General features: G+C 40.3%; 2 protein-coding genes across 2 annotated transcripts in view; one reads left to right on the top strand and one right to left on the bottom strand.

Moving 5' to 3' along the window:
• The window catches only part of LOC143902930 (uncharacterized), a 47,984-nt gene extending 26,313 nt beyond the window's left edge, over window positions 1-21,671 (bottom strand). The window contains exon 1 of the mRNA XM_077416188.1: window positions 21,546-21,671. Coding sequence (XP_077272314.1) covers window positions 21,546-21,656 — 111 coding nt within the window. The 5' untranslated portion in view covers window positions 21,657-21,671. The remainder of the gene's footprint in view (window positions 1-21,545) is intronic.
• Nudc (nuclear distribution C, dynein complex regulator) overlaps window positions 1-25,886 on the top strand; it is an 81,076-nt gene that overhangs the window by 29,165 nt on the left and 26,025 nt on the right. The window lies entirely within an intron of this gene.

The following is a 25,886-nucleotide window of genomic DNA, read 5'->3' as shown; positions in this document are numbered from 1 at the left end:
ATTTACTTCTCAAGCTGAAGAACATTAATACGATATTTTGAAACGCTCGAAAATTTACTTGTCACCTCTTGAATCAAACTTTTCTCTTTTTCTATTGTAATACTTGTCTGGTTAAAATAAAACTTTGTGAAAAGTACCTATGTCATATAAGAAATATTTTGTGATAACTTTTCCATTGTTTTTTTCGCTATAAATACATAAACGGAACGCATTGCCAACTTGCCTCTTGTGCCAACGAGCCCCGGTCTCCCTTACCGCTACGAACTGTTATAATTTTCTCGTGCAATTTGATCGGCGCGCAATATTTATTATTTTATTATTATATTCTCGCGAATGCGCCGCGTAAACGTGCAACCCACATCCGGGCCATGAATCAAAATCCACGTAACGATTTTCCCAACTCTTGTTCGCATTATCTTGCTCAATAGTTTTAGGAATACTTAACCGATATCGCGCTCGAATTTACGGCTTGAATTTTCTACATCGCTTTCACACCTACGCGTCATGGAGAAAATACACGGTTTTTACTGTACATGGATGTTGTCATTTAATCGGAGAGAAAAATCCATCGGGACGAGCAGATATTGGCGATTCATCGAGAAATCATTCATTCGTGCTGTGCTCGTTACTTGCTCATCGAAAAATTATACGTTTTAAATGTTACGCGAGATCCTGGAATTTATTCGCGACTCTAAGCAAGTTCCGACATCTGTTCCGGCGTTTAAAATGCTCGTTACGTCACTGCTAACTAAAATTCATAGCTACATAAAGACGTCGCAGTATCCCGCATTATGTAATTACGTCATAATTTTATGAATACATTATGTTCATACTTTCGTTTGAGTTTGTTACGGTCTCGCGTAATTAGTCCTGCTCGTGCCTCATTTATATCTCCGCGTATATACCTTTTTGCGCCGTACTCATCCTCTTCTCGCGACTACGCGACTACCTCGCCGTTTGTCGCTCGTTAAATCGGGGAAGGAAGGACGCGAAATTATGCAAGTCGCGGCGAGGAAATCTCCGCTATCTCCTACGTGTCGCGGACCACGTGAACGATTTGTGCGGATTAGGTAAGTCGAAAAGAAAGTGGCTATTGGCAGGAGGGGCGCGCCTTCGTAAGAAGGCGCGTCGTCTTTATATGCGTGCGCACGTGACTTAACGTCGGCGTTAACTCTTCACGTGCTGTTTGAGGAAGTTCATTGCGTAATAGCCCCGAGACTCCGGTAGTTACTAGCGATCGAAGATATCGGCGTTTATTATTCGAAGACGAAGGCGAGAAACTCGCCGAGGAAGAAAATGAGACGCGATAATCGAGGAACAGAAACTGCCTCAATCACGCCATGTTGATAAGGAGAGATGACATATAACTGTGACGAGTAAATCTTTGCGAATCCGTTTCTCGATTTTAACGAATGTAGATTACACCATATTGAATAAATTACATAAAAGGGGACTGCGTATTTTTGAATATAATATTTTCTTATAGTAACTAATGTAATTCCACCTTTAACCTTAGGGTATTAAGTTCTTCGTATCTTTTTAAATTCGCAACATTGTATCTTATCTCTGGGCGAAGTACGATTGTTTACTACCGGCTTCACCTCCAAACTGCATTGAAACGTAATTCGATACGCGGTTGCGAAGCCGGTTTTTATAATAGTCAATTACGATAAATATACAGGCATATAATTAACAATGCGATGCATAGCGCGTTACCGTAAGTAACGCCCAAGTTACGACCTATACATATATTTTATATCTCTGTAAGTTCGACAGCGCTGTCTTTATAAATTACAATTGCCGTAGCAGCAATTCTGCTGCCTGACCTTCGGTAGCGAATTATAATTATGCCGGGGCGTAGCGATTCGTGAGCAACTCCGTCGCCGCCGTCGAAGCGCGATGCAATTAAAGTTTTGCGGGATACGTGCTCGCGCGAGCGATACGTCGTCTCGTGAATGACGGATACTAGGCGTAAACGCGCTTTCAGCTTCTCAAACCTTCACAAGTCGATGATTAACGAGTTCGTTCGTTCGGACGTGTACTTACGTTCCCGAGTAGGCGACAAACGTCGAAGAAAATGCATTTTGGTCGTAAAACGATTTAAATCCTCGTAAGTCTTCTCGGACATTTCTCAGTCGACCGCAGCGATTGCATTTTAAAATTGCGCTTGAATCAATGCTGAAGATAATCGACCGGACCTTGAAGTATATTAATGCGATAGTCGCCCGAAAAAACGAAGATACGTTTACATCGATTGCAAGATCGAGATAGCTTGGATGGAAGTTTAATATTTTATCGTGAATACTTTATAGGTGTGTTTATAACATGGAACGTCATTAAGACACTCGTGCGGAGCGAAATAGTTGCAAGTTGATGTACTGTTATTCCAAAGGTTATCTCCGTCAGTCCCTAAGCGATAGGTTAAAGATTTCATTAAAGATTTCCGCAAATACTTGCATCATAGGTCTGGTATTTCGCACGTTACTGATGAAATTCTTCTCTATATTATAAACGTGACTGTATGTAATTTCTCAAGTGTCTGACACCGCCGGCAAGTCAACGATCTATAAGCCAAGGTCAATCATGACGGTGATAAACCAATTCTGTCCGAACCGATCTATCCGGTTCCTGGTTGTAAATTTATAACACTGTGGGTACTGGCTAACGTCAGATCCTGCTAGCGACCGACGGCGAGCGAATAAGAACGTTCTATCTTACCCGCCGGAATTTGGGGATTCCCGATGACCACTAGATATGCAGGAATGCTCACGTCGAAATGCAGCTCTTCAAGTTCACGGCTAGGTATCTATTATACAGCGCGAGGCAGCAGCCAAAATACAATATTTACATATGTACTTCTAAAATCTTGTTTTGAAGCTCTTAAATAAGACAAACATTGTTAAAGACACTTTAAAATACCAGTCCCACCATAGAGGAAAGTACGCGGAAAGTGAAATCTTGGCGTGATATGTTTTTCGATAAAAAATTAAATAGAAATTTAGCCTGTGAATTTTATTAACAGAATCTCTCTAGGATTGAAACTTTCCATAAGAATCACTATGATTATTTCGAGAAATGAAAGCGATTATTTAATATATTTGGTTCTTACCTAATATACACTTAATCTTAAAAGTGCCTATTTATACCATTCAATTATGTAATCATGTCTTTGTCTAATTTTACTTCACTTTAAAATGAATGTAATGTTGGAAACTGTCCGTACTTGATAATACGTACCAACCATTATGTGCTGTGCGTTCCGAGCTATTATGTGCTATCAGCTTACGTGGTTACAGCATTTTCTCGGAAAAAAAGTTGCAAATTGTAATTTATGCACAAACACGCGGTCAGACACCACTTTTCTTCCGTATACGATCACGATGGGAATTTGCAAGACTTCGTTTACACGACCTACTGCCGAGCACTCACGCGATCTTGTATATAGTGTTGTCATTTTCACTCTTTATCAATCGTTACTTCTAGCATTCCTTTGGGACACACACGCTGGCAACTGTATTATTACGACCATCGCATTAACTTTGCATTACATTTACGATTGCCCAAGTCATTATTTAATGAAATGATTTAATAAAATGCGACGTCTAACACATATTCTTAATTTATTTTCAAACGTCTTTAAATTTATCGTATATTTTTTTACAATCTTTTAATTTTTGTATTATAAAAAGGTACCAATATTATGGAACAAACTTTGGAGCAGATTTTATTTAAACACCAGATGATGTGCTATGATTTAGAATCATATATCGCAAATATTATTCATGCAATGTAACATTTCTCCATTGAGAAAATAACACTTTTTTTGTGTAACGTCAATTTTTGCTTATAATTTTATGGCTCACAATTTCGCGGTTGTCGCATATCGAAAATTAAGAGACCATATCGTACCCGTCCGTAAATCACTTTGACACTCCGTAACATTGTCCCATCTGTTGGAATTCAGCGCATAACACTACTCGTTTCATAAAAACGTGTCTTCTCACGTGAATCATCACAGTTTTTACAGCGAAGGCAAGAGCCTCGATTTTCTTCTCGCACGCGTATGGATGCATACGTGCTTATAAGCGTGCAGTATATACTCCCCGTATGTACTCCGAGAGAATAAGGGAGAGAGAGATAGAGATAGAGCATCTTTTCTTCGCGAGTAGTTGCGGTCGTTTTTACCGCGATAACTCTTAACTCGAAGAAGAAATAAAAAAGGAGAAAAGAATTCGCCGGCACTTACGAGCGCGCACGCGGCGCATACACGCACGATTCTCGTAACGTAACACGAGTAGCAAAATGGGACGAGGCGCGCGATCGGTTACACGGCCGATCTCTAATTTGCTGACCGTCTGCGCGATTTCACAATTCGTTTGCGACTCGTCTGGACCTTCCGCGCCCCGTACAACGCCTGGTCAGCCCACGATGTTCCCGAAGTCCGATTGTCCCGAAACTTCAACATTAATATTGTAAAACGCGCAACGACGGGCACGTTGGAAATGCCGGTCGGCGTCAGTCCAACTTTGTCGAAACGAAGACGAGAATATGCGAAACACTCCGTGTGGGCGATTACGACCTCTTCAAACAAAGATTGAGAGAAAGGAAGTCCAGCGGTGCAATATCGATCCTCCTTTTTCTCCCCTCTTTCTTCTTCACGTTCGGTATCGCCTCCTTGCGTTCGGCCAGAATTCGTGACGTGCTACGAATTCCGCGCACGTCATTTCGATGTTGTGTCGCCGCGAAATATCGTGACACCTACGCGTTTGCGTCCCGCCGGCTTCGCAATTGTCTCGAGTAACGGTCTCGAGTAACGGTGTGTATCCGAGATTTATGTCCATTTCTACCAATGTGGATTAACTTTAATCTAGATTTAGTTGATTTGTTATCTTTTTCTAGTTTTAAGAATTGGAAAAGGATTACTAAGGCCCAGTTTCACAAGTGTCGGTTAACTTTTAATCTTAGATTAACTCACTCTTCGTCTCTTTCTAAGGGGGACGTTAGAAGGAGACGAAGAGTGAGTTAATCTAAGTTAAAAGTTAACCGACACTTGTGAAACTGGACCTAAGAGTAAGAGTTAAATCGAGATTAAAGTTAATCTACATTGGTAGAAATGGACATTAAACGACTGAATGATGTTTCTTTAACCCGTGAAACAAATTAGCCACATGAACCTTCTGATTCACTCTCGCTTTGGCTCGTTTACGCGAAATGTCTTTAATGAGAGTTGCAAAATTTCGTTATGAAACTGGTGAAATAATATCACAAATGGCCTAACCAAAAACACTCGAGTTAAAGATAATTGGTTTCTTTTGCGAATTTGGTAACGAGTTGTAAGGAAGTGTTGTTTCTTCACTTTTTTTACCCACAGTTTCACTTATATGTATTAGTCAAAGTATTGCATTTAATATTTTGAAAGACTTTGCTTAATCATATTCATATGTTTATGAATAATCATATGTTTATGCTAATTGTGGATTGCGTATGTCTTTAGCCACAACCCGGATAAATGTATTATTAGTTTCTGATTTTTAAGAATTATTTCGCGATTATACACGTGAGGCGTAAATATATGACGCATAAATTTGTAGAACATTCCGATGGTATTCTGATATCACTTTTTATGGTACAAAATTTATTCTCGGCGCCGACAAGACTGTGAAAAATTCATCTTTGGAATTTTGTCGGAACAGTTTGTATTTGCTTGAATAAAGTTTAATTGCTCGATTGCTCGTAGGTTGATATTAAATATTCATCACCACACTGACGTTATACATGTGGATCCCGGTACACATCCGGATTTGACTTTTTATACTATCGGCCTATTCTGATTGTAAGAGTCACAAAGTAAATTAGAATTTGCCACGTCATTGACTGTTGTATGCTGTATAAGGCAATCAAGATTTCTATATACTTAATACAGTCGCCATAAAAGAAAAAAGAACTTATGGTTTGTTCAGTTGAGCTCAGAAAAGATTCAGTCGACTCAGAAAAGATTCAGCACAATAGCGGGGCCGACAAAAAAATTCAATTATGCGAGGAAGATGACAAAGTTCGAAGAGCATTGCCCTCCAGGCACACCACTTGGTTAGCATTTCCTTGGAATTCGTTTTTATAAGTTCTTTGACCCGCGCGGACTGCAAGAAAAAGAATTCCACAACCCCCCAATACTCGAGAGGAGGATCCATGTACGAAACGATTCGCCATTTTTTATGCTGTTGACGCTTGTTGCCCTAAAACGCGAGGTTGTCGCATCACTTCACGAAGAAGCGGTTGCTATTCGTCGTCGCAAGGTGAACGGGCGCGTCAAGTGTTTTACCACATCTCACTGTGCGTAGAAATTTTCATCCTTTCTTCGTTCCTCTTTTTGTCTATTACGGCTGCGATGTTTTTCTGCTCTCACAGTCGCTCTTTGAAAACCCGACAATTACCTCGTTGATACAAAGATGACGAAAATGGGCGTACTAATTATTAAATTTCACCGCGCAAATTCTTTACGAAATCTTAGAGGCTTGGCAAAAATTTAAATGTCACGATGTGAATTTTACGGTGATTTTATATGATTATTCATATTGTTAATATTCACAAAAACGTATATATATATAGAATTTTTTGTCAAAATATTTATTTAAATCGCATCCAGAGATTTTTTACTGTTTGGAAATACGACAAACGTACATGTATCGCAGAGATTTCGTGTAATTCGTTTTTTTTGCAAAATTTCAAAGGAAATCCACAAAAAACCGAAATGTGTGGAATAAAAATTACACAATTTTACTAGTGATTTTGTAAAATCCTAGGTTCTGTGAGTAAAATCGTGAATTGCAATTTTTATTAATCTATATTTATAAATATATATTATACAAATTATATTTATATTTATGTTAATAATTTTTATTCATTCCACAATATCCCGGTTTTTTATGGATTCTTTAAGGTTTTTGCAAATCTCTGCGACACATATACGTTTCAATCAATCATTGTATATACTATATATAATACTTATTAAGTTTCTGAACTATTAGCTTTTTATGTGGATGTCATTAAATTAATGTATTTATACGCTCGTACGCGCAATTTTCTTATACTTGATGGTATTTTCTTGTACATTGCGGACGCGGTGGACATACTTCGGCACAATTCGCGACAAGGACGTGATTCGAATTACTCGCCGATACACACCCGTATAGCCATGAACTTCCATTCTGCAGATCCCGGCGGAGAGCTGCAGCTTCTCGATTTTTCTTCGTTCCCTCTGCCTCATTGTCCCGTCTGCCTATCTCGCCGTCTCTCGCTGTCTGCGAGACTGGAAAAATGTCTAATTGCAACGCGGGTGTGTGCGACTGTCTACGATCCGTCCGGTATGCGATGGGATCGCATTTCTCTACCTCTCTTTGTTTTATTCAGGCTGCCTCCCCTACGACGAGTGAGAGAGAAAGAGAGATGTATACGCGGGCAAACCTGTCCGCTTAACGATAAGCCTCACGCGTGTATACGCGCCTTTTCCTTCAACCGCGCACCACCCCGCTTTAAGATTCTTTTATCCCCGGTCGGGTATTATTCAGTAATGATTCGCCGTATCCAAGGTCGCGCGCGAACAGGTTTTTCGTTCGCTACCTCCTGTGTCCGCGAGCAGGATCGAAGGGTAAAATATTGCCAAGAGGGTGTGCGCGCGCGGCGATCACGGTCGCGCCGCAAATGGTAGACAAAAGGATCGTGTCTCCGAACGTTTATCCGACGTAAATCCAATTACGCGTGAAAAATCGCGATGAGAGATAAAGCAAATACACGGCGAGAGATCCAGCAGCGTCACCGCGTACACGGTTAGCGTGATTCATCGCGAGCATATACTTGCCGAGCACGGCGCGGAGATCCGTTAAACCGATGAAACGATCAAGAAATAAGGGGGCTTAATAGACCGGATTACGGATGAGCCCCGACGCGTAACGGATAATCGCGTCGGTGCGTAACCGATTAATTAATTCTTGCGGCGCGAAGTGGCGTTTCCCTCAACGACTTGAGTTTTTTTGTCCAGTGGAGAATCCCTAGTTGCATATCCATTAATTTATATGACGTACCGGTCGCGGCACTCGACTACTGCTTTCGCGGCACACTCGCTCTTGCCGAAGGCGTTTTATCGTCGCGATACATATATACATTATGTGATTAGTCACCGGCTGTGTCCCCAGAACCCGGAACTTGTTATAAAAATTATGCATTGCTCTATTATATCCAGCGAAGGTGGGCTGTCGCCCGCACGATTTTATCGGTAATGCCAGTGCGGAACGAAAGTATAAGATGACCGTCGCCCTTACACGGGGATCACAAATCACCTTCGCCTTCTCATAAGGGCATCATCGCGAAAGGAGCCGACGACAGAAGCCGTTAATAACGCCTCGCTGCGTTAAAAGCGCCTGCACGACAGTTTGTGAAAGGAAACTCCGTCCTTAAACGTATCCTTCCTTAAAGGAAAAGGTCATACTTTATCTATATGCGTTTAACCCGCATCAATTTATCAAATACTGTCATAACCGTTGAGCTATACATCATAAGTTCAAGATTGAGATCTGGCGGAACGAAGCACGCATTATTTTACATTTTTATTATCGAACGTCAAATGTATAATTATATATTTAACGTACGATCATAGGGGTATAACAAGTAATATAAATTAATAATGTTTTATCATAAAATATCTCACGTAACATTGGATCACATTTAATTCAATAATTGTTTTTCTAGTTTCGAACAAATGCTGAATATAAATCTAATAAAAGTATAGTAAGTACTGATGAATATAAATGCGGCAATGAATAATACTAACAAGACTGTGGAGCGTTATTGTTTATGCTTGTGGTGCTTATATCAGGAAGTTTTCATGAAATACGGAAGCTCGTAGAATGATGCACGAACATGCGAGATTTTATTACAAGAAATATTTACACCGATCCAGGCTTAGGCTTTTGTGGTATATCGCATAAGGAAGTAATAAACAGCAAGCAAGGTTGCGGTGCATTATATATTTTTAAAACAGAGGCATTAAATAACTCGCGGCAAGAAGAAAATTTTATGACAATGCTAAAACGAGAGCAGCGGAGGCATTGAAAAAAACGCGCGATGTGAGAAACTGTCTTTTATTTTAAATTTAAAGAAATTGCCGCCGCGATTCTTTGATTTTAATCGTCTTATAGGTAGCACACGCCGATTACGATCTCGGGATTTATACGAAGCGAGGATGTTTGCGCGTTGAAACGATCGCATAATCATTATCGTACGTTGATCGCGCAAAATATTACAAGATTATAGGCCTTTCTATGTGGTTTGTTACGTTTTCTTTATGTAACAAATTATTATGGGATAATATTCTATAGCAGAACGTTTAACGGGATGCAGTGGAATGATAGGTTTATCATTCTTTCGTGTATCTAATTGCTTCTTTATTTATAGACATATATATATATGTATATATATATACATATATGAATTACTTAAAAGAAAATACTTGATTGCTAAAAGATTGCTAATTAGCGAAAAGATGACAGTTATGTCTTGGCGAGTATTAAGCTTCACCTCGAATTCTTTTCATCGAACGATTTTATAAGTTGTTATCGGTTTTCATTTTATACATATATTCCAATGAAGTTACTCGCGCTATTTGTCGATCAATGCACTCCGATTTCCATTCAGTACGGCGAAATATTTTTCGTACTTTTTGGCGTGAACGTAATATCAGATTTGTAACGCTCTCTCACGTATTTTGTGACCGTGAAAAGCACCCACGTAATATACGTGAACAGATAAGAAGAAAGTGAACGCGCGAATATATGTAATAAGCTGCAGCATTTGTTACATACCTAACATTTTATTTATAACTACGTTTCTGTTTTTAATGCAAATAAATTAAATCTATTTGTTTTTAATAAATTTAGCGGATTAGTTTCTATCGATTATGCATCACGAATGTTAATTTATATTTAGACCATTTCTCTACTCGATATTTTTATATCTTGTCGCTTGAGCAAGTGCGAGAAATGTTATCTATTTTCTTCAGGAGTTTCTCTCCGCCGCGAGAGCTCATTGTTTTGCAATTCGATATTGTAACGCCTGGCACGTGATTTCATTCACGGGCAGAATAATATTTACATAATGTAATTTCGTTGCAGCTCCCGTAATAATCCGCAAGTAAGAGAAAAAAAGGAGATTGATAAGGACGAGCTTATGTAAACATGCATCGGTTTATTAGCTCGTTACGTGGCGCAAACATTTCTTGCATTCGCGTCTAAGAAATGGTGAAAGCGGCGGCAACACACAACACCTCGTTTTCGTCATTGCATTACTCCTCTCTCTCTCATGCTTGATGCTATTCATATTCCGTCCGTCTTTTGTGCGTCCGCGCGTATAACTTTCGGAATGCACCGCCGGATTTTAATGCAGGCCCGCGCGCGACGCGCTGCATCATCGGCATCATCGCGCATGACGAAGGCTAAAACGTGATTATACGCATATGCAGGGGGCACGAAGCCGCGACGGAATGATGTGTGCATGTGATGCCCGGTATCATTTTGCTCATATCACTTTCCCGCGAATCTTTGCTCGCACACCATAGGAGCAGGATTCTCCAAGGGCACACAGGCAGCAGGCACGCGAGCATTAAGATCAGAGGGCGTTGCACCCCGCCACCCATATTGCGCTGCACCCGAAGCAAAACGATTAAATCGAACGCTTATAAAAAGTATGATAAAACTCGGTTGTTCGGCCAGCTTTCATTATGGTCTTATTTAGCTCCGAGATAGAAAAAAACAGCGAGATATATGCATATTATGATATACTTAGCTTTTATTTGCGGAATTAAATTAGTGATCTTGTAAGGGCAATTACAGTCAGCCTTGATAGAATTCTCAAACTCAATGCGATAACAAAAAGACACGGCAGAGTAAAATTTAAATCCTCGGGGGACAAGCGTTTGTAGTACAATAATCTGCATTTATCATGCAAACATAAATATTAAGAAGGCAGACGCAAAATATCGTATCAGTGGTTCTCAACCCATCTTAAATGTGGAAATATTTTACTGCACAATTCTAGCAATATTTGGGTTACATTCATTTTGCTGGTACCTCTATAATTGCAAATGATAGCGCAGATCCGATTTAACTTTTGCTAAATCATGCGGATCTATATTCTATATTCTCATATCAGTTAATAAACGTTTCCGCGTTTTTGGGGCACACGAATCGATCTCTAATTCTCATTAGCATTTTAATAACGTTCAGTCGGAACTTTGTACTAATCATCGCCGACCGAGCATTACGCAACACAGCCACTTTCTAATTATAACTTAGATAATCGAACAGGACTTGATTCTCTCTATTCTCGACGATTGTACGATTGACACTGACAAAATGCCAACTGTTTCTCCGACACAATGACCTTCCGGCCGTGAACATTTCGTATGTACCACTTTCACGGAAACCCGACGTAGAGTTAGCGCCGCCGCCGCCGTCGTGTCATTGAAATCACCGCGGTCTCGGAAATGCGCGAAAGCATCGGTCTGAGGGCATTAGGCGACGACGTGTGCCCCATATACGTCCCGGCCGAGACGTCGCGTGCACGGTCCTACTTTTACGCGCGGATAAAAACGACAGTTCCAAGGTGTGTCTGCCCCTGCCTGGTCCAACTTCCGTGCTGACGAAGCGATTTATTGCAAGAAAAGTGCGACCGAAGGAACGCGTTGTATCGCGTGCGTCCGGCCGGTCGGATGCGCGCGTAGCGTGGTGTGATAGCGATGACTTATGATAATTGGTCCTCTTATCTGCGCACGCGGTTATTTATTATTTTGCGAAGTAAGTAATTGCATTTGCATGCAAAAGTCATTATAGAATCGCCATCTTTCAATTTCTCGATCGTTTCTCTCGCACGTCGCGACGAAGTTTCACCTACTTCGCCGAACCGAACCATATCCTTGTCTCATGTTGCATTTCGTGAATGATGATGTTTGATTCGAGATTTCGTCTATCGAGTGCGCGTTTCGGCGGATCGACACGACCCTTGGGGTTCTCAAAAAGTGCATAGATCTCGAAATACGAGAACTCGAATTATCGATTGCGTAATCAGCGCATAAATAACTATGTAAAATAAAATAAGGCGCGCGCCGAAATCCAAAGGTGTTTCTTTACGCGGCCCCAATCATGCGTGTTCTTCTTGTTTGTGAACTTTTTACGACGAGCCGTTCATCATCGGTCGCGTCAACGCGCTAACAGCTCGCCCCCGTCGTTTGAACTCCCTGCCGGGTGAGGAGAAGAAAAAAAAAAGATCGCAGTGAACGTGGTGAGTCCGACCCAATCATCGACGCGCGCCACTAATCCGAGGAATTTTTAAATATTAATTATCTGGAACACAATGAACGCTTGACGTAACACGTGCAATACCGGTGACGTAAGGAGGATAAGATGTTAAAATGTATACGCGTAAAAAAGGCGAGCACTATAGGAAAGCGTAAGCGAGCGTTAACATTGGTTACGTTATTAATTATATCCTGCTGAACAGTTATTACCATCAGGCGGTAAATGAAACGTTAAAAATAAGCGTATATCCTGCTCTTGTTCATGAATTCCGATCGCGATGAAGTCACTCTCTCTTAAGAGGAAGCTTATTATTTAAGAATCTATAATTAATTGCACTGTTTTTGCGATAATAAAAGCTTAATTTATAGCTAAGAGAAACTAATTTTATCCACAATTTTTTAAAGCAAATTAAGAGGGGAAAAAATATTATTTCATTTCGGAATAATAAATTAACCTTTTTACATTTATACCTGTTCACTTTGAAATAACAAATTAATATATGTTAAACAAGGTGGAGTGGGCAAATATTTGTTATCGTTACCATCTTCAACTGCCTAATTATATCTCGTTATAACGATACACGAGATCTTAATCGAAGGTACATGAATAAAAGTCATCGTGGATACGCGTGACCTTATATTTTACGATGTCAAGCGATCGACAGTTAAAAATAATGAAACGGAAGCATATATGTTTCAAAGGATATCTCACACATTTTTTTTTTTTATTTCTGTTTTAAACCAATTATGCTCTCTCGATCGTGTTCGCGGGATCCTATTGATAATCGACAATATAATGCGATTGGGCTAAATGTAGTCTCGTTTCTCGTTTTACCGACTCGTTCTGCATATTCATGTCGATATTTCTTGTTTTTTTTTGTTTTCCGAAAATACACCCTCGTAAAAAACGGAGGTAATCATGCATACGTGGGAGGATAACTGTCGAACGCGATCATTGGATGCAGTCGTTCGCGCGCGGTTGTGTGTACGATGTACATTCGGAATTAAAGCCGAGAAAGGCGGGTGGGGCGCGCAATATGAGCGGGATATATGAGCGCGCTGATCGGACCAGTTCAAACGAGTTTGAGGCCGAAGGCGAACCGCTCGGTCCACGAAAAGCACGAGCGAAAAGTGAAAGGGACGCAGGTGGGGACACACGAGGGAGACAGGTGGAGATGCGGGGTTCGGTACGGCTCCCCGTGGAAGCTCCCCGACCTAGCATAACTCGGCAAACAGCGATCGAACGCTATTATCTCCGCTACCACGTGTCACCGCGAAATGGATTTCCTGTGGCCCCTGTGTGGGAATCCCGGGGGAACGTACGCCGCGGACTCTAAATCGAGTATCGGAGGGTATCGTCTCCTCGGTCGAGCGCACGCCGACCTTGAGGAACGGCGAGGATCCCGCGTGGAATCAGCGGGCCACTCCGTTCCGCTTTCGAGGAAGGAACGACCTTCGCGCGTGTGGACGATCGCCCGCCATGCGTATCATCAGTCGTGAATTTTTACGTTGATGTTGCAACAAAGAACGGCCCGCAACCCTGAAAGAGAATCTAATCGGCGGGACCCTTACGAGGGTCATTAAAATCTCTCTCATGACGGCCTTCGCCGATGAACTCCGTGCTCGGCAATTGTGACAAGGTATCGACCGTGACCTTGAAGAGACGGTCAACAGACGTATCTAGCCAGTTCTGGACGAGCGAACAAACACGATTTGATTTATATCGGATTAGGTTGAGTGAGCACCATGGTCATCTCGTGAATCTTTCTAGAATTTTAATTGATCAGCAAAACGGCTATGTTCGAACAGTTAGGGCGAAGAATTCGATTATCGTTTATCTTGGCTGAACGGTTAAAGAATACGCTACCGTTCTATTGTATTTCTTTATTGAGATTTTCTCGGTTTTAGAAAATATCACTCCGATCGAGAAACAAATTAGGTTACAAATTAGGAATTTGATTGTTTTTTTTTCCTTTTCGATTTCTATTTTTAAGAATGCGCGATTATTTATAAATCGAATGCGTCGCTCACGTCAGGATACAAGAAATATTAGCTGAGCATATGACGTGGCTCCCATTGGCATCCGATATTCACTAAGATTCACGAATTTCTGTTTTTGTACTTATCCAGTTCAATTTACTCAGTTGTTTACTGATATTTGTATATTATACTTGCTCGTGTTTCGAGGTTCCGTTCATCGAGAAGGAAAGACTCCACTTTGAGGTCGTTCTTCATCTTCACCTGTAACCTCAGCAACGCTTATATCCACGTCGCAGACAAATTATGCGGTTATTACACGTAATATGCGAGAAGTCGCGATCCAAAATCTTATCTAAGCCTATAATAATGATTACATGTCTCGAGTTCTAACAACATTCGTCTGGTGAACTCGGTACTTAAAAATCGCGGTTACTCGAGGATACTCGGTAGAGAGTTTTGTCGGTTGAAGTGATCGGTTACTTTGGATATTCACGAGTACGAGTATCGCGCGCCGTTTGTTTCTGGTAAAGAGAAATTTCGTACTTTGTAAATAATTGACGACAGATGAATCTCGCGTGCGAGATCTTCGCGAGTGCGAAGTTGCTAGAGATGCTTCTGCGGGATCGCTAATAAGCTGAACGCGATATACACGCAATTGTCAAGTTCTGCAGTTATGTCGCTTTAGGCGCGCACGACGTCAAGTGAAGTCATTACGATGGAGACCTTGTGTCTTCCGCACGATTCGAAATCATCAACATACCGTGCTTTATTGCGGAATTGCGTCAATCCTCTCTCTCTCTTAAGGCGGCGATCTTACGCAAATAATGCCATAACGTCGTGACAAATATCTGTCGGCTCGCGACAGATGATGTCTCGTGCGAGAACGTGCTTCTCGGCGTTCGTGCCGGCTATAACGAGCCGGACCTAATGGATCACTGTTTCTCGGCAAATTTTCATACTCTTCGTGAGATCTGGCGCAATATTATTTCTAATCTAATGCGGCTGTTGCGCGCGCGCGACCTCGTGACGCTCGCGCGGTTTTTCAATACAAGTTAATGGTGAAAATCTATTAGCCGCGCGCGCTGAATCGCCGTCATAAATTGCTCACCAATAAGCTGTCGGATCGCTTTGTAACAAAAATGATTTATTAATAAGGCATAATCATACGACGACTGCGACGTGACGTCCATTACGTGTACGCCTCTTTCAATGCTTCTCCTCTTTGAATCGCACGTGCCGGTAAGACCCTGGAGACGGTATTTTTGCGAGCTACCTAAACTTATGAAACGAGTCGTTCTTTCGCTCGAGCTTCGTTAAGTAAGCGAGCGTAATTAGCATTGCACTGCACGTCACGTGTTAGCGTGATAATATCGGTTATACGAGAAAGTTAATTATCAGTAATTGAATTTGATGTACGTATTGTTTGTTGGGTACGTCTTGTTTAAGTCTTGTTTACTTCTTCAGTATTTTTATAATTGCATCTAATACCCGCAAAAGTAATTATTTAGAATACTAATTAGAAGTTTATTATATGTAATTGGTAAACAGATGACTTTCTTATTTACTTATCTTATATTTTATATTTATACTTATTGTATGATCGCGCTGAGATATTTGCAACAAAGGAATTTGCAAAGTTAGACATAAAATAATCATTTTCTTAACAATTTCTTATAGTACAATAACTGACAATGAGTTTTTCTACAAAACGAGTTACTCAACAAATTATAAATAAGATTCGCGTCGCGAAATGAGTTTTATGACGACTTAAAAAGAGATAACAGAGTCATTTCTCTTTAAATAATTGATTGTAAAAATTTAAAATTGCATACAGTCATGGAAAACATTGGCAAGAGTTCTGCGACTATATTTGATTAGAAAAGCAAAATTTCCAGATCTGAAATGCATAATTAATAATGCTCCGAAAATAAAAGAGATAAATGGATTCTCTTATACTAAGAATGGCTGATCAGAGTTCTTCTAAATTTAGCGAGATAACTCATACGTAAATTACTTTTTTATTATGAAAATAGCTGATGATTTCCCTTTAAAAGCCATTTTTCTTAACTTCAAAACAAATCGCCATCGAGTGTCATCGTTGCACGTAGTCCCACATGTATTATGTGTTACATCTCGCGGTAGTATTACGTTATTCGTCAAGGTCGTGACTGCGGTTTTGTTGGAGGATGATTAGGCACGATAGACCGGTATACCACGCAATGAGCGATGTACGGTAACACGGAAATGACGTTCGCCGAGGAAGAAGAACGGGGCAAAAAAAACAGATCCGCGAGTAGCGTGTGACGTAAGCCTTCTCGACGAGGCAGCAAAAAAGTCGAAGAAGAAACGTGACCGCTTGTTACGGCGATCAATACTCAAGAGTGGTCGACTTCGCTTCCTCGTGATAATTTTTTTCTGCTTCCTACGACTTTCAGGCCTGTATAAATAGCGCGAGTCTTGAGAAGAGAACACGCGGAACTCGGAGGCCGGTGGTTCATTAATACGTCGCTCGAGAAACGGCCTCTGTACTACGTGTACATCTAATGAATGGGCATGAAGACATTGTACCCAACGTTTCGTTAACAACCTGACGGCCGATTAATCCAATTACTAAATAAATCGTGTGAAGAGCCTAAAGTCACTGAACCCACGTTGCACTCAATGCTGGGAATTGTGTTTTAGTCGGCGCAGATTGAAAAACCAGTGATTAAAACGCGATTAGGAAATACCTTGCAATTTTCTGGAGAGTCGCGATCATTAGTATGAGAGCGTCTCGTTACAATGATTTTTAATAAAAAGCTGCTTTGCATGCATACATACTTCATATTAATTATGTCACGTTTATTTAACGATTATTATATAGGTATATTTGAATATATACGCAAGAAGCTCTATTATGTTTCATATAAGATATATTTCTTCTTCGAATAATATAATCGAAAAAATTACCCATAGAGGCCAAACGTAGATCGATTCATATTCGTCAGATAAATCTGGTTACTCGGCCGCACACCTTTTAAGTTCGTCACGCTCTCCCCCTTCGACAATTAAATCAGTTTTACCACCGTCCCGGATCTTGGGATATAGATATTCTCTGGACCTGTGTATGGGTGCGTATACGGGACGTTTATAAATTCCTCCCCGACCAGTCTGTGGAATGTGGATTTTTTTAGCGGTGGCGAATGCACGCAAGGGCAAGGTTTTTTTTACGGTATTCGCGGATCTGCCCGCGGAACAAAAGGGGCGGGGAGCAACAAGCAGGTGGGTCGCAAAAACCCGCAGAAACTCGTCTTGAGACAAAGACAAGCGCTCTGGTCCGCTTCGAAAATCGCTCTCTCGTTCAAAAGATTCGAGGACATAGGTAAATGCTCCTTCGTCACCGATTTAACGAGACTGCAGGTTCACTTGAAACCTTGAGGGGGGGGGGGGGCTCAGGAACTTTAGTATATCTTATTTAGTGTCTTCTTATTATGTCGGACTTTAAGTGTGGAAGAGGTTCTAGAATTACATCCCAGTCTGGAAGTTTAGCATCCCGAACCGACGGCGACGTTTACCTTTATTATTACAGTGGTTAATTGAGGAAACACTTATGCATTTACTACACTGTTAAATTCGTGTCAATAAATTATGCTCAATTCGGAGTCATTTTTAACCATTTTTATAGGTCGCCACTACTCCTACTTAATATGTTGTTAATTTAACTAAATCAGTGAAATTAAAATAATACGGTTTTGTGTTAAATTAATAAATTTCGACACACGTGACAGTTAAAAATAATAAAAACTTAAGGTATTGGTTTAAATGTCATCCTTTAACATTTAACGGTGTAGAATTAATAATATTCTTTTTATTCGTTATTAACCGTCGTTTATATATATATGCCGTTATTCGTTAAGAGGATAAATTCCCTGCAGAGAACAGTAGCAATTAAACTAAATAATCCAGTAATAACGGTGGACCTTGCATTAAGTACAAGGGGAAGCGTCCTATCCAGGATTTTTATCTCGCACGACGAGCTTCACGAGCAACTTTGATGGGAGAATCAAATGCGCAGGATGTCTCTCATAATAAGGACTCGCATTCGTGTAACGATAATGCCCGTCGCCGTTTTCTTCGAGGAAAAGATGCGAATCTCGAGAGAGATCCTCTCGATCCTGGCGGCCGACCTTCGGCGTCTCCTTTCGGAGCGCTACGTAACACGACACTGGGGTCTATCCCGTTCTCGAGAGCGCTCAATGATACGGCAGTCATTCAAGTCGCGCTAATTAAGGCGATTCTATCATCTCGCGATATACGCACGCGGGGGTGTTTCGAGTGTCGTTTCTGCATGCCATTTACGAGATCGCCGGTTTCTGGATACACGTGGGACTCGCGCGTGTATGCACCGACGAGCAAAAATTATAAATTTAAATGCGCCCGGGCAATCTCTTAACGAGATGCATGCATGGAAGTCGTTCGAGTCGAGCGCGGCGCGCGCGGGAGATACTACTGGCAGAGCACGATCATACGGGCCCACCGCTAGAAATCGTTTCGCCTTGTTAATTGACTCGCGTCGGTTATTGCACGAGCCTCAATAATCGTAACGCGAGACTCAGCGAACGAGCGCTCCTTGCCCTGGGCTGAGCGAGGACGTCACCTCGAAACGAGGTTAATCGCCCGCGAGTGTCAGCGGCAGCCAGTAGCTCGTGCACCATTCGATATGTTACTTGGTGCACGCCACCGCTCCAAGTGCCATGCGTCCTGGTGGCACGCACAATAACGTCATTGTAATTAGCGATCGCCTCGTGAACGATCTTATATGGTTGACGTGGTGATATAATTAAAACGACAGACCGGCCGGCAGGCGAGACAAATTCCATATCTTTGTTACGTTGAAACACGGCAACGGGAATTTTAAAGGGATCTTTGGAATATATAACACGATACACCTATTATATCACGTATAAATGTGTGCTACAGAAAAAAAAACTAATCGCATCCGGTATGCAAAATAAAATAGCAAGCGATGAACTCGAATGTTAAATATCGTTAATAAATCAATTCTGCTTGCTGTTATATTTTTGCTTGTTGTTTTGCACGATTTAATGACGATAAATTATTTTTGATTGGTATTTTGAAATTTATTTAAACTTTTAAATTTATGAAATTTTTTTAACGTCGTGCGATGTCCGTTTTGCCGCGAATATATTTGGTTATACATTTCTTTATATATCTTATATTTCATATGCAAAATCAAGTTCTTAGCAGTTTGCAAACATGTCAACGAGATTAGCTATCTGCTTGTCGGATTTACGTGTAATTTACTTCAGAAATACACCCTCGTCAGTGTCAGTCGATGGGCTCGTTGCTCGACTCTCGCCACCTAATTTTATATATAAGTCTTCGTAAAATAGTCATATTATACGGATAGGGCCACTTATACCGTTCGTGTCGTACCGTTCGTGTGCGCGACTACAAAAACATGACGGGAGCGAAAAGAGCATTGCGTATCTCAGTGAGCTGGCACGAGATTTACACGTGTGCAAAAGTAAATTTGTACCTTCGTCAACGCCAATCAATTCATTGTTCTGCTGTCTTGAACCCGCTACCTGTGATCGATGTCTTGAGATTGTATGCGCATTCACATGGCACGGGTTATATCAACGGAACAATGCACATGGAAGAGCCGTGACATCAGCCGTGCTTTTCTCGGCAATTTATTATCAGCAAGAAATATCAGGTGATGCACCTTAAGTGCTAATATTACACGAGCGATGTAATAGGCTTATTTTTATTATGCGAAAAAAAGCGGGGAAGAAGTTACAGATTGATGTTTTTATTTTTTGCCACAATAAATTTATCGAGCGTGAAATTCGGACAAAAAGTTGGCCAGTTTTTCGCTGTGTTACAAAAGATACACGAAGGCTATTTTATTCGCAACGTCTAGTTAATTCCAATACATAAGATCAATAATTGCATAACATGATACCGCGCAAAAAAAACAATGTTTATGCGTGATATTACATAATCTTTATACTTTGATACTTTTATGCATAATCGTTTGCGGCTACAGGGATTATATCAACATCTTTGAGATGTCTCATATTACTGCAAACCGCAACTAGAAGAGCGTGTATATATATATATATATAGCCATTTGCAGCCGTTGTTTCCCCAAATGCTAACACGAAATTCATTTTGCCGCGCTACGTAGTTTCTCAGGTAATTATGCAGTATAGGGGAGGCACCTCCGATGACCTTGACCTTGACATATGTTGTCAAGGTCACCCTCCTGAGTGACCTTCAGAAGGTTTTAGCCGTCGCTCGTTTTTTATTAAAAAGTTATAAACAAAAAAAGTTTGGAAAATATAGCATATATAGGTGCATATATAGGTTAGTTGATGCGCTTTAAACACTTAAATACTTTTAAAGCGCGTCACTAACCTACATAGGTACGATTTACTGCTTTAAATGTTGTGTTTTGGTAAAGCAGCGACTTTTTCGCAAAATAAAGTATTCTCTGCTTTAACAAAAAAATTTCAATTTATCAACAATTTACTGGTTTAAATGTTGTGTTTCGGTAAAGCAGCGACTTTCTCGCGAAATAAAGTATTCTCTGCTTTAAAGAAAAACGTAATATTAGTCGTTTACGCCTCTCAGTACTTAAAATAACTGCTATATTTTCGAAACTTTTTTTGTTTATAACTTTTTAATAAAAAACGAGCGACGGCTGAAACCTTCTGAAGGTCACTCAGGAGGGTGACCTTGACAACATATGTCAAGGTCAAGGTCATCGGAGGTGCCTCCCCTATACTGCATAATTACCGTTTCTCACTCGAGTCATATTGATATACCACATAATACATCAAGTAACAGTACAACGAGGCAAACGCCGCGGCGCCGCTGGCCGCAGTGGTCGGGGGTCCCCTCCTAGCCAAATGCAATTGGCGGGTCTGAATATTCCCACTGGATAAATCTACTCAGTGAATTCCAGTGTGGCAGAAACTCATCGTCCTCCCCTTGTACCATCCCACGTGAAAATCCGGCTTACATAGCGACTGTAACAACGACTGTGTCGACGTCACGCGGTTTGACGTTCGCGGGACAATGAACAGACCGAGTGTTGAAGAGCGATCCTAGGACGCGGTGATTGCGTAGGGAATGCGCCGGTGAGAGCGGGGGAAATGCCGTTCGGAATACCGTCGAAGGTTTCGTCGTCGTTGCCCATCCCGGGATCACGTACCTTGGTCGTAGACCTTACTCGTGCCTCGTGCCGCCGAGCTTCTCGCGTACTCGCACGCCTGATGATTGCATAACGTCTACGAACGCTCGGTACGCGCGCGCGCTCGCTCATTGCCGCCGCGCCGCGTCGATTCTCAATAATGCGCGTCGTTGGGTCTCCTTCGAGAGCTCATCCCACTTAATGCTCGCACGAAAGGTTACGCCGACTATACGTTTAGATTAGCAGTGACGATACGAGTGTCCGTGTAGGTAAACGATTGGTCGCGATATTGTCGATTTATCTTCTTGCGGCAGAAGCTGCGGGTAATCTGTTCTAACAATAAGTGTGCATCTTTTGAAGACTGTCACGGCGTATATTGATGAATGAAAAATGTAGGTAAATATGATTTCCAACGTGTGTGCGGAATTCCAAGAGAATATCGTAAACGGAACTTCTTTCCTCCACGAATATATTTTAAATGTTCGAGGGAATAACTAAAAATAGTTGATTATGTTGAATTTTATATATTCTGATGGGGATTTTTATTTTCTTCTCGATGTACGATTCAACGGCATGGTGCTTGCCATAAAAATCTTAAAAATAATTATTAATTGTCAACCTTTTGAGGGTAATTGCAATTCTATGTGACACACGGAAAATACGGTTAATCCACAATTGCGCGTTTAATTTGTGATAAGTGCAATAATAGTTTTATGTATACGTTGTTTGTTCGACGATGATTTACCATCACACGTAATACTTTCTTCGCAAGCCGCTTGACGTGCTAAATTGGCTCCAGCCTATGAAATATGATGTGAGGAATGATACGAGTATCTAATATCTCGAAAAATAATCCGTAAATTTTGCAGAATATGTAATAAGATAGACATTAATCCGTGTCTATAGCAAAGTTTAATCCTAAAAAGTGACGCTTTTTTTGTAAGATTCTTGAGTTTTTGCGCGATCCCGTGCTGATACACGCACGACGGAAAAATCTGAAACTAACACACACGCCTCGATAATCTTTCGTATTATACTTACGAAATGTTCAGACGCCGCGTAGTCGTAACGCGAGAAGAAAGAGAAAGAGAACCGACAAGTTACCCGCTGCCATTAATTGCTGCTACTCGCGCACGCGTTACGCTTTATATATGTACGAATTACGCAAACCTCTTCGCGATTTGCATTCGATGCATTATGCGTAATAACGGTCTAATCCGTGTTGCACGGTGCGTGGACAATTACCCGCATGATGCAACGTCAGTTTTTACGAAATCCCGATAAGGCAGACAATGTAAGAAGCTTGACACGTTCCGCAATGAACGGTGCGGGTAATACATCAAATTTCAGTCGCGAAATTCTAAAGGAGATGAAAAATACTCTGAGAAAACACATGCTATTTTGCATACTATAGGTATGCGCACAACGTGCAATTATTGCCAAAAGGTAGAAAGACACAGTGGATATGTCTATATCCCGACTTTCTTCTTCTGCCTCTTCCCTCGTGGTCTTGCGCAGTCTTATCCACCGTATGCAATTAAATTTGACATATCTGGGTAAGAAGCTTTTACCCATCGCTTACTCCGATGCTGATCGATCGCTATTGGCATTCCAACCGTTCAACTATCAACACACATCTCGCAAAAATCAGCATTCCTTCGATCGTTTTTCGCGACACTGCATTCTTATTAAAAAAAAAAAAAAAATAAGGCTCAAATGTCATGTTCTTCCTTCGACGTGCCATTGCGACGTCGCCGTTCATGTTCCGTCTGACTAAAGACTCCGTTTATCTCGGCCGTAAGTATTTTCAAATAACGGTTTGACAGTGGAATCGCGGAAGAGGACGCAATTAAATGGGAGAAACGCGTTAAACAGAGCATTGTATTCCTGCATGACAAATGAATTCAATGGAAGATACGTTTTATCTCCGAGAGCGCGGAGAGTTCGTAACGCTTCTAATCGATTTCAAGGTATAACTCGGAATAACGAGTGAATGAAAGGAAGAGGGAGACAGCGACCGACATTAAAAGTCGCCGAGTACGACGTGACTGGATAATCTGGTCATGGCATCTTGCCAAATAAACGATTCTCAGCCGTGGTCGGCCAGTGGCGAATCGTGACTTTTTATTATGCCACGGATCTGTTCTATGTACGCGCCGCCGACGAAAACTTCGAGGAGACAAAAGCGCGAGATTCATTTTCATTATGCACAAAAATATATATACTGTGCAAATGTACATTTGTTTCTCTTGATTACCAAATTAATATGTGAGTTGTTCATCTGGTAGCATAATTTCACTACCTAATAAGGTATTTGTTATTCATTAATTAACAAGTATAGATTTCTAGGAACGTCTTTGAATATTTGTAATGTGAAAGATGTTATTGAAATCTGTATAGCGAAATATAACGAAAGTTTTAATCGTAAGATTTCACTGCATTAAAACCAGGAGCCAAATAAAGATAATTGTGGACATAGAGAAGTGACAATATATTAAAGTTATTAGTTAAACTTACTACTCTCGAAAGAAAGTGTTTATATTATGTAATTCTGTTAATTATTAGCAATAAAATATATCGTAATAGTGCTTAATAGTAAACATATATTGCTTGAAAGACGATCTGTGGTATAATTATATCTTATAATTTGTCTGAGAAATATGGCTAACATAAAAGAACCTATTAACCTGTCTGTTGGGAATCGTCGAGGAATTAATACATATATATCAATATATATGAACATGTGTGTGTAAACATATATACATATACACATACATTACTGCCTGTTTATATAAATGTTTTACGTTTTACGGTGCTATTGCGACACTATCGGATTTGGAAGTGGACCACCGTGCACATGAAAAGTCACCCGAATCGCGAAGACGTATACTTGTATGATCACGGCTGGCCGTTGCGTATCGAGAAAACATCGAAGTCACATTAAGTCGCGTCCAGGACACGCCATTAGCTGAATCTCGAAAGCCTTGTGCGTACGTGGAAAGACTCGCGGGAACAGTGAAGGAGCGTGAGGTCCTTCACACCTACGCTCTATTCTATTGATTATCTATTGAGTATCCGGTGTCTATTGTGCTATTTCTTCCTCACGAGAGATACCGTAAATATTTTCTGTACGTGATTTGCCTCTCTTATGAAGTAACATTAATTCGAAGAGAATTTTCTTAGCGTGTTAAGTACAAGAATTACTTTATTCACGCATAAAGGTCTTTATTTGAATATAGTATCTAAGCGAATATATAAGATTAGAAATTTAATCAAGAATGTCAGTTATATTTATTTCATCATCTAGCTTAAGACAGAGATATTTGGAATTATTGTTTGAATTATTCAACGACATTTTTATTCATGAAGATGTTATCCTTGGTCATTTTAGTATACCTTGTAACGAAATAAGTAAATAATAATACGCGAGCATATTTTTAACTGTCTGACACATAAATATGTTGTACGACATAAAATATATTAGAAAATAATGGTTTCTCGATTAGAAAGAGCTTCGATCATACTATATTCTACCCTTGTATTATTCATCATACGAGCATATGACTCAAGTTAGAGAATGAAGGATACAAAGTGGCCAATATCAAAGGAAACAGCTTGGGAAAGTGCGTTGTGAGTGAGATGGAATCTAGGTCATTGCAGCAATCAAGAAACAAAGGAGGCTTTCCATTATTATAGTAGTATAATTAAATTAAAGAGCGCTTAAATTCTGCTCATACACATTGTAATCCTATCACAGTTTGCTCTTAATCCTATAACCAATCGATAATTCTATCTGAATATATTCGCGTAGATTATAATACGGTTTAGCTTTATGACGGAGAATTCTATTTGTCAAGTCGCTGAATATAATTTAATGATTATGTGCTAATTGCGGGATTTATATAAATAGATCAAACAGGTAATCACATCCCAAGGACTTGTTGTAGTACGATAATTGTTTATTTCACTTCGCTATTGGATAGTAACTTGCTCTTTTTTGCAACAATAAGTTGCCGTAAAAGCACCACACTATAATCTTTTCATTCGTAGGAGATTATTAGAATACAGGTAATAGACAATGCTGTATAGTTCTCAGAATCTTGTACTCTGAGTTGTCCAATGAGTCTGAAAAGGGGAACGATACTATTTATAGATAATTTCCACCACAATTTTTAATGGAATTTTTTATTTTGTTATCTATTTTTATTTCATCGTAATTCTATCTCGTGAAAAATAGATACATATGTAAAATATATATTTAAAAATCCTTTCGTACATATTTCGAAATGTTGCCAATAATGCCAAATGCAGAAAGAGAATTTACGAACTTTACTCATTGTAATACTTATATATTTGTATTAA

This window comes from Temnothorax americanus, unplaced genomic scaffold (genome assembly GCF_048541705.1).
Source record: "Temnothorax americanus isolate GAGA-0224 unplaced genomic scaffold, ASM4854170v1 Scaffold42, whole genome shotgun sequence".
NCBI lineage: Eukaryota > Metazoa > Arthropoda > Insecta > Hymenoptera > Formicidae > Temnothorax > Temnothorax americanus.
This window is presented reverse-complemented; position numbering and strand designations above follow the sequence as displayed.